Consider the following 10,633-nt stretch of genomic DNA (forward strand, 5'->3'; position numbering starts at 1 on the left):
ACTAGTTTAAAGACTGAATTTTATTTTCATGATCAGAAAAATCACAAATTGCTTTGTATTTCCATCATCATTGCTGTTTATACTGCTATTACTGCTTTTATTAAATAAAAGCCCTAAAACAAATATAGGCCTATAATGATGGAGATGTGTTCACACTATGACACAATAAATAAAATGATGCACAAAACAATGTCTGTGGGCCTGAGTGTGTTACAGAGTTACAGTGAATCACGACTCATGCTCACACACCATTAACTTGCAAAACTAAACTATAATCCTATTTGCAAGATGCTTAAACCAAAAATAAAAGGCATACATCAAAATTGATTACAGCATGCGCAACAATAATTCAAAACATAGTGAAATATAATGGAGTGTAATGGCATAAACTTAGATCTTAATAGGAAAGCAAGTAAACTGTATGAAGCAAATCATTAAATTATCCCTCCAAATCTCATATTTCATCAGAGTGTGACGTCATATTCTGAAGACAGATTAGTCACTTCAATATCTTTATAGAGCCTTCCTTGTTGTCTGCCTGTTTATTTTTTATAACATATATGTACATGCAAGCATGTTTTAAATCCCTTTACATAGGAAAGATACTAATACAGTCATATACATGATTATATGTCTTACACATAGAGGCAGTACTGGAAGGGAATGATCTTTAAGTAAATAAAACCAGAAATGGATCACACACACTTCAAATAGTATTAAATCAAGTATTGCCTGAGATACAATGTACTAAATCAGCTAATGTATATCACTGATGGAATAGAGACTGACTGGAAGCTGTTGCTCATATCTAGAACTGCTTTAAATAGGCTTTAGAAGGAAAGCATTTGGTTGAGTAAAAACATAATTGTCAATAAAACTTTGATTGTATGTCACACAGGATTTATAAGAACATTTATTTAAGCACACTTCCTTATCACTTCCAAGTGATATTTCCTCCGAAAAATGAAAATTATGTCATTGTTTATGCACCGTGTCATTCCAAATCCATAACACTTTTGTTCATGTTGAAACACAAATGAAGAGATTTCTGTCACTCCATTGAAAATCCATGCCAAAAAAACTTAGTAATTAAAAGTAATTGAGCCATTTAATCCAAGACATGATTGCTTTGTATGATTAATAGATTTAATTTAGATTTATCACATCAAATATGGTTCATTGGTTCTCATTTTGAGCTTCCGTTTACTTTTTTGATGTGCTCTATGAATGTGCGTTGATGAATGTTTATATGTGAATAAAAGCCTAAATTAAATCTGTTCATCAAATAAAGCAATAATGTCTCTTCAAAAGACTTGTATTAATCACTTGATTCATATGGATTATTTTTTACAATGTTGTCATGAACTTTCACTGGAGGGACAGGTTTCATTAAAAATATCTTATGGATTTGGAACAACATGACGGGGAGTAACTGATGACACATTTTTTCATTTTTGAGCAAATTGTCCTTTTACGTTAGTCATGTTCACTGTTAATTTTGTCTTGTGTTTTAAGCTCAACATCATCAAATGTTGTGGGTAAATGATCTCCAGTCCAGAATGCACATGAATGTCTATTCTCAGTCATCGTAGAATGTCAAATAAAATGTTATTCAGAAGCATTTGGCTCAGTTAAGCTCAACTGAGGTCAATCAAAATTTGAGAAACACCAACTAATGAGCCAAATTTAGAAGCTTATGAATACATTTTACTTGACAGTATGCCAATGGAAAATTTCTATATTTGTTGCGTTGCAAAATGTTGAGTGGATCATATCATGCCACTTTTCTCATCTACCACATCAGAGCAGCGGCGTGACGAGCGTCCGAGTAGGAACTCTTTCTCGTGGATCAAGCTGTCGACCAGATCCTCTTGACGGTAGTTATGGTAGACCTTCAGAAAGGCCATGACTGTGATACCCAGCCAAGTCAGCCAGGCCGCCCACAATCCAAACTAGAGGAAGCAGAAGATGCCTGACTGTTATATTCATGATTGGTCATAAGCAGTGTGAAAAGCTAAATTTATCAAGACAAACTTTGCCTTATCTGGAAGTCTACAACAGTTTAAAGGTCAATAGAGTGCTGTAAGGATAACATAATTTTGCAGGCCAAAACATGAAAACAGGTTAGCATTTTAGCACTTCCGGTTCCATCGTCCTGAAGTCAGTGTTTTTTTTTAATGGGATTCTGGTTAAAGGTGCCCTAGAATTAAAAATTGAATTTATCTTGGCATAGTTAAATAACAAGAGTTCAGTACATGGAAATGACATACAGTGAGTCTCAAACTCTATTGTTTTTTCCTTCTTATATAAATCTCATTTGTTTAAAAGACCTCAGAAGAACAGGCGAATCTCAACATAACACCGACTGTTACGTAACATATTTGCATATGCCAGCCCATGTTCAAGCATTAGACAAGGGCAGGACGTCTGGATGTGTACAGCTGAATCATCAGACTAGGTAAGCAAGCAAGAACAATAGCGAAAAATGGCAGATGGAGCAATAATAACTGACATGATCCATGATATCATGATATTTTTAGTGATATTTGTAAATTGTCTTTCTAAATGTTTCGTTAGCATGTTGCTAATGTAGTGTTAAATGTGGTTAAACGTTACCATCGTTTCTTACTGTATTCACGGAGACAAGAGCCGTCATTATTTTCACTTTTTAAACACTTGCAGTCTGTATAATTCATAAACACAACTTCATTCTTTATAAATCTCTCCAACAGTGTGTAATGTTAGCTTTAGCCACGGAGCACCATCAAACTCATTCAGAATCAAATGTAAACATCCAAATAAATACAATACTTACACGATTAGACATGTTGCATGACGAACACTTTGTAAAGATCCATTTTGAGGGTTATATTAGCTGTGTGAACTTTATGCTGTTTAAGGCAAGAGCGAGCTCCGGGGGCGGAGAGCACGAGAATTTAAAGGGGCCGCAGCCTGAATCGGCGCATATTTAATAATGCCCCAAAATAGGCAGTTAAAAAAATGAATTAAAAAAATCTATGGGGTATTTTGAGCTAAAACTTCACAGACACATTCAGGGGACACCATAGACTTATATTACATCTTTTAAAAAGACGTTCTACAGCACCTCTAAATACCTGAGGTTAACATATTTTCATGTTTTATTCTAAGACATAAAATTGTGACTTTTTTAAAAAGCTTTTCCTTGTCTTTAAAAGGCAGTTGATAACAAGTGGTTAAATGGGACTACAGAAGTTGTCAGTGAAATTAAACATCGCCATCATGCCGAACAGATAAACTCATCATGGAGTCTCATTGTGTTTATAATTGCACTCTTGCAACTATTCTTACTCAATCTTTCAGGGAAAATGTTTTTTAAATAATGTCTGAAAGAGCAGATTGTGAAGTTGAAACCGTGGGGTAGTTTGTTTATAGCCTACGTTTAGCTTTTTACTTCTGGCAATTGCATTTAGGCTTCAACATTTATAAAAGCTGTCCTTTTGTGAAGATTATCATGATTAACAACATTTGTAAGAATCACAAACTTTTATAAGTCACAGTTTAAAGTGAGTTTTGGATTTCTGCAATAATCCAAAAGCCAATCAAAAAATCCTATTTGGAATTTGTCGAGGGAACCAGGGTGATGCAAAAAATAAATAAAAATAAATAAATAAACGGACTGGCCTGTAATAATTATGTCATCACTGCATCACTCTATTGGAGTGATTTAGTCTGTTTTCTAGTGTTTGCAGATATCTAAGTGTATACTACAGAAGTTTGTTAAATGGATAGTTCACCCACAAAAATGAACATTTTGTCATAATTTACTCACATTTCATTCTAAATCTGTATGATTTTATTTCTTCTGTGAATCATAAAAAAGGATATTTTGAGAAATATCTCAGTATATCTCAAGTTTTGAAAATATCTTCTTTTGGAAGAACAAAATGTCACACAAGTGATCCAAGTGTAAATGTTTTACAAACCCGATTCCAAAAAAGTTGGGACACTGTACAAATTGTGAATAAAAAAGGAATGCAATAATTTACAAATCTCATAAACTTATATTTTATTCACAATAGAATATAGATAACATATCAAATGCTGAAAGTGAGACATTTTGAAATGTCATGCCAAATATTGGCGCATTTTGGAATTCATGAGAGCTACACATTCCAAAAAAGTTGGGACAGGTAGCAATAAGAGGCCGGAAAAGTTAAATGTACATATAAGGAACAGCTGGAGGACCAATTTGCAACTTATTACTGTAGGTCAATTGGAAACATGATTGGGTATAAAAAGAGCCTCTCAGAGTGGCAGTGTCTCTCAGAAGTCAAGATGGGCAGAGGATCACCAATTCCCCCAATGCTGCGGCGAAAATTAGTGGAGCAATATCAGAAAGGAGTTTCTCAGAGAAAAATTGCAAAGAGTTTGAAGTTATCATCATCTACAGTGCGTAATATCATCCAAAGATTCAGAGAATCTGGAACAATCTCTGTGCGTAAGGGTCAAGGCTGGAAAACCATACTGGATGCCCATGATCTTCGGACCCTTAGACGGCACTGCATCACATACAGGAATGCTACTGTAATGGAAATCACAACATGGGCTCAGGAATACTTCCAGAAAACACTGTCGGTGAACACAATCCACTGTGCCATTCGCCGTTGCCGGCTAAAACTCTATAGGTCAAAAAAGAAGCCATATCTAAACATGATCCAGAAGCGCAGGCGTTTTCTCTGGGCCAAGGCTCATTTAAAATGGACTGTGGCAAAGTGGAAAACTGTTCTGTGGTCAGACGAATCAAAATTTGAAGTTCTTTTTGGAAAACTGGGACGCCATGTCATCCGGACTAAAGAAGACAAGGACAACCCAAGTTGTTATCAGCTCTCAGTTCAGAAGCCTGCATCTCTGATGGTATGGGATTGCATGAGTGCATGTGGCATGGGCAGCTTACACATCTGGAAAGGCACCATCAATGCTGAAAGGTATATCCAAGTTCTAGAACAACATATGCTCCCATCCAGACGTCGTCTCTTTCAGGGAAGACCTTGCATTTTCTAACATGACAATGCCAGACCACATACTGCATCGATTACAACATCATGGCTGCGTAAAAGAAGGATCCGGATACTGAAATGGCCAGCCTGCAGTCCAGATCTTTCACCCATGGAAAACATTTGGCGCATCATAAAGAGGAAGATGCGACAAAGAAGACCTAAGACAGTTGAGCAACTAGAAGCCTGTATTAGACAAGAATGGGACAACATTCCTATTCCTAAACTTGAGCAACTTGTCTCCTCAGTCCCCAGACGTTTGCAGACTGTTATAAAAAGAAGAGGGGATGCCACACAGTGGTAAACATGGCCTTGTCCCAACTTTTTTGAGATGTGTTGATGCCATGAAATTTAAAATCAACTTATTTTAAACATTTGATATGTCATCTATGTTGTATTCTGAATAAAATATTGAAATTTGAAACTTCCACATCATTGCATTCTGTTTTTATTCACAATTTGTACAGTGTCCCAACTTTTTTGGAATCGGGTTTGTAGATGAACTATCCCCCTAAGCCAACATAATGAACCCTGTTGATATAAAGCACGCATGTAGTCATTATACACAGTTTGTATTCTTAACCAACCTGTGCTATGGCAAACTGGTCATAAAAAGCCGAGTTATCCAACCCTAGTTCAAGATCTGTGTCCTGGAGATCCTCACAGCTAGAAATGAAGAGTAGTCATTATTAGGAATGATTCACAGACTCTTGAAGAATCAACATTTATTGAGAGGATGCTGTTCATAAAAACTTCAAGAACAAAGCGGCTTGTTAGACAAACATGGGGTTTATATTCAAATACTGTAGCAGTTTATGGACACTGAAACGTGACTAAACTTTAACAGTCACTGAAGTGAACTGAGCCAAAAAGCCCCTGGCTAATTTCAATGTCACTAAACCCTTCTCTGACAGAGAAAAAAAGGCCTACACAATTAATTGTGGCTCTTTCCAAGCTATAAAGGCAGTCTGAAAACATCAATCTCACATTGTTTTAGTGTTGTTTTATCTACATACAGTCAAACCAAAATTCATTCAGGCACCTTGAACATTTCATTCATTATTACAGTTTATTCACTATAGTTTAAAAAATGGTAATAAAATATGACAAGATCTCAGAGTTAAACTGTGTCAGAAAAAAATAATCTTAATTATGTCAGATAACACTTAAGCAAAACATGGTCAGGTCAAAGTGACTTTATCTTTATCAATTTTACTGGTAGTCCACTGTATGAAGAATTTTTGGGTATAATATGTCACAGTTTATTTTGCTATCCTCACTTACATAAATGAACTATAGTGTCCTGCACCCACTAGCAAAAATATATCAAAAATGTATGAACATTTTTTGGTTTGACTTGGGATATCTGAACATCATGCTTACCTGCTGGGCATACTGCCTCCTTCTGTGATGGCATCACACCATAGGTTGAAACCCACACTTACTATTGTGCTGGACAGGAATACAGCAAACACTACGAATGTGCTGATGAGCAGGTTTAGGAAGGCATTGAAGATTGAGCTATATAAATAGAAGAGAGATATTTTATAAAAGTCATTAATTACACACTCCTGCCATTCTAAATGTATTTTTTTTCCTTCTGTGGAACACAAAAGAAGTTATTTTGCAGAATGTTGAGCTGCTCTTTTCCATAAAATGACAATTTATCTCCAAAAAAAAAAAAAAAAAAAAAAAGCTTCAAATACCCCATTTTACTTCTATTTCAAGTGTTCTGATGTATATGTATAAAGTATACTTTATGTATATTTTGGCCTGTTCCTCACATAAAAGTTTTGGAGTACAGTGAACAAGCTGCATGGACAACTTCTATGGTACTTTTACCATAAATCCCCATATACTTGTAATTTTCCATTATATGGGGGAAAAAGCAGCTCGGACATTCTGCCAAATATCTATTTTTGTGTTACACATAAAAACAAAATAATATGGGATTAGAACATGTTAATGATGACAATTTGCAATTTGAGGTTAAATGAGCCTTTTAGGAATGGTGGTTTCAAAAATTCCATTCTTATTTTAATGGAAAAAGCTAAAATAATTACAGCAGCTCATATTGCTTTTCATAGTGATTTATCCTGAGAATTAAAGGGTCTGTATGCAAGAATTTTCATGTATTAATCGATTTTTTACTGCTAAAAAAAAAAAAAAAAAGAGACCTTTTCGACTTGTCTATGATGTAGACTGAATTTCATGTGAAGGACTCGGAAGAACATTTTTGTAGTTGTAGTGCCGAATTCTGAGACCCACTGAATATGTGACCCTAGTAGGCGCTGCAGTGAGCGTAGGGTTAAGATTGGGATTGGGATTAGGAGTAGGAGTAGGCCTACATAATAAATTCGGTAGGCCACAGAATTCTGCACAACAACGGGAATGGAAAAAAGCAGGGAATGGAAACTTTGCGTTCCCTCGCAAAGAGCTCAAAAGGTTTTGCGAGCGAACGCAAAGTTTCTCAGGGAAATGCAAAACGTTTTGCGGGCGAACGCAAAGTTTCTCGGGGGAACGCAAAACATTTGCGAGAGAACGCAAAAGCATTGACTTATTATTTTTCCTCCCATCTCAGATTTTTTCTCACCACCATGTCCGTTCAGGGGCTCCGTAGTTTTACTTATAAGCACAGAGCGAAAAAGAACTTCGTCGTCAGTACATCGGGGCATTGAATCACGTTCATTCTCTTACTTAGGTGTACACAAGTGCAAGCACAAGCAATAAGTTGCTGGCTGCAGTTCACATAACGGCCACCGGTGTCGCTAATAACAAGGGTTTCTACATTGTACATAGCTATAGCCCCTTTAAGTGTACTATAATTTAGTTATATACTATTAAAAGAGTATATCTAGCATGTCTATTAAAAGTAAACCACATGGCCTTTGACGTCAGGCTGGACAGACTAAAATCGGATAGCAATAATTAATTAATATAATCTCAATAATCAGTATGCAAATTCATTCCTGTTGTCTAAACCATTCTGTATTATCATTACCAGTTCAATTAGACTTTATATTAGGCCATATGCAACCTTATTTGAAACTATGAAACCACATAATCACAGATTGTATCAGTTTGTGTTATGTTATTGAACAATTTTCCCATATAAACAACTAAATATTTTACTAAAGTAGTAGCTCCTCTGTGCTGCTATATGACATAACTACATCCCAATCACCGCACTGGCACGGGTAGGCTATATGTGAGACATCAAATTCACAAGTAGTACGACTAAAGGAACGATCACTCACTCATCGTGGCCTTTGCAGATGAAGAGCAGCAGCCTCCAGGCTTGTACGGCGGACAGGATGAGGGACGCGATGCCGACGGCGGTGATGAAGCTGCAGGATGACTGTGGTCCCCATTCCTCAATGATGAAGCGCTGCTTAGACACCGTGATGTTCTCGTTCTGCCACATACCCCGCGTAAAAAGCAGACATTTCCCACGAAAATCCTCCGTGTTTTCCGACAGAGGCACTATCGCTATAAAGCCAAAGACGAAGGCTAAAAAATAAAGGATGCATTGCGCAAATATGAAATTATCCATTGGCATTTTGTCAGAGCTGTGTTGTCAGTGCGGCTCGAGCTCTCGCGCTGCAGCTGCGCAGTCGACCTCTGCAGCAGAGGAGAGCAGCGAAATACAGCTCAAGGCATTTTTTGGGAGAAAAAAACAGAACCCCACAAAAGAGTAATTAGACGTAGTTTTATGAAAGGCTATTCAATAGATACAAAATGCTGAAAAAGTGGGTAATACACTTCATTATTAAATTAACAAATCATTAACTAAGCCAGTTTTATTTGTGTAGGGATTTTAACAGTAGGCCTACTTATTGTTTCAAGAATAAGCAGCTTTATGGTAGTGTTTAATAACAACATTCTATTTATTTTTTAAATAACACTGAAAGATTATGTCAAAAAAGTAAGCCTTTTAATAACTATTTACCATGGCAATCTTCTATACACAAAATAAAATAAAATAAAATAAAATAAACATTCATTCAAATATTAATTAAATATACTAGGTTATGTGACATTGTATGTGATCCCGGACCACAAAACCAGTCATAAGGGTCAAGTTTTTGAAAATGAGATTTATACAGCATCTGAAATCTGAATAAATAAGCTTTCCATTGATGTAGCTATGGTTTGTTAAGGATAGGACAATATTTGTCCGAGATACAACTATTAGAAAATCTGTAATCTGAGGATGCAAAAAAAAAAAAAAATAAAAAATAAAAATATTGAGAAAATCACCTTTAAAGTTGTCCAAATGAAGTCCTTAGCAATGCATATCCACTCACAAAAATACATTTTTTAAGTTAGGAAATGTACAAAATTTCTTCATGTAACATGATCTTTACTTAAAGCTGCTAAAGAGGATGTTTTGTTTTATACATTTTTGCAATATTACTTGAAACTGTCTTTACTAACTGATAAAAGACTATTTATTAGGTGCACTGAAAGTAATAATATTAATATACATCATCTGTGCACGAGGTAGGGCCTTAAAAACATCAGCCAATCGTTTACGCAATCATCGCATAAACGATTGGCCCTCTGGCTTGTCAATCACTGCCATGACGTTCCTTGTGAGAGACGTGCACGGATTGGCCCTTGGGAAGAGCAAAATTTAAGTTATATGAACTCCATAGAATTCAGTTTGTCGATGCAGTTTTGAACCAGAACAGACCTATGATCTTTTTGACAATACAAATGTGAACTTCACTAACAGTACTGACTTCTAGCTTCAAGAATACTACACAAAACTTTATTTCATAATGTGATTTTACCTCCACTTTCAATTCTTTGACTTCAATGAAAGGTTATATATTTGCAAATACAAACCCGATTCCAAAAAAGTTGGGACACTGTACAAATTGTGAATAAAAAAGGAATGTAATGATTTACAAATCTCATAAACTTATATTTTATTCACAATAGAATATAGATAACATATCAAATGTTGAAAGTGAGACATTTTGAAATGTCATGCCAAATATTGGCTCATTTTGGATTTCATGAGAGCTACACATTCCAAAAAAGTTGGGATAGGTAGCAATAAGAGGCCGGAAAAGTTAAATGTACATATAAGGAACAGCTGGAGGACCAATTTGCAACTAATTAGGTCAATTGGCAACATGATTGGGTATAAAAAGAGCCTCTCAGAGTGGCAGTGTCTCCAGAAGTCAAGATGGGCAGAGGATCACCAATTCCCCCAATGCTGCGGCGAAAAATAGAAGAGAAATATCAGAAAGGAGTTTCTCAGAGAAAAACTGCAAAGAGTTTGAAGTTATCATCATCTACAGTGCATAATATCATCCAAAGATTCAGAGAATCTGGAACAATCTCTGTGCGTAAGGGTCAAGGCCGGAAAACCATACTGAATGCCCGTGATCTTCTGGCCCCTTAGACGGCACTGCATCACATACAGGAATGCTACTGTAATGGAAATCACAACATGGGCTCAGGAATACTTCCAGAAAACATTGTTGGTGAACGCAATCCACTGTGCCATTCGCCGTTGCCGGCTAAAACTCCATAGGTCAAAAAAGAAGCCATATCTAAACAATCCAGAAGCACAGGCGTTTTCT

The 10,633-nt window shown here is 36.1% G+C and overlaps 1 protein-coding gene across 1 annotated transcript; it reads right to left on the reverse strand.

The window, feature by feature from the left end:
• Positions 1–8,652, reverse strand: LOC125269053 (transmembrane protein 179). The gene is made up of 4 exons (XM_048191778.1): positions 8,294–8,652; positions 6,420–6,557; positions 5,624–5,702; positions 1–1,952 (listed from the first exon to the last, which is right to left on the reverse strand). The coding sequence occupies exons 1-4, from the start codon at positions 8,593–8,595 to the stop codon at positions 1,770–1,772; spliced, it is 702 nt and encodes a 233-aa protein (XP_048047735.1). The 5' UTR covers positions 8,596–8,652; the 3' UTR covers positions 1–1,769.
• Positions 8,653–10,633: the final 1,981 nt, after the last annotated feature.

The sequence above is a fragment of the Megalobrama amblycephala genome, linkage group LG5 (assembly GCF_018812025.1).
Source record: "Megalobrama amblycephala isolate DHTTF-2021 linkage group LG5, ASM1881202v1, whole genome shotgun sequence".
Classification (NCBI taxonomy): domain Eukaryota; kingdom Metazoa; phylum Chordata; class Actinopteri; order Cypriniformes; family Xenocyprididae; genus Megalobrama; species Megalobrama amblycephala.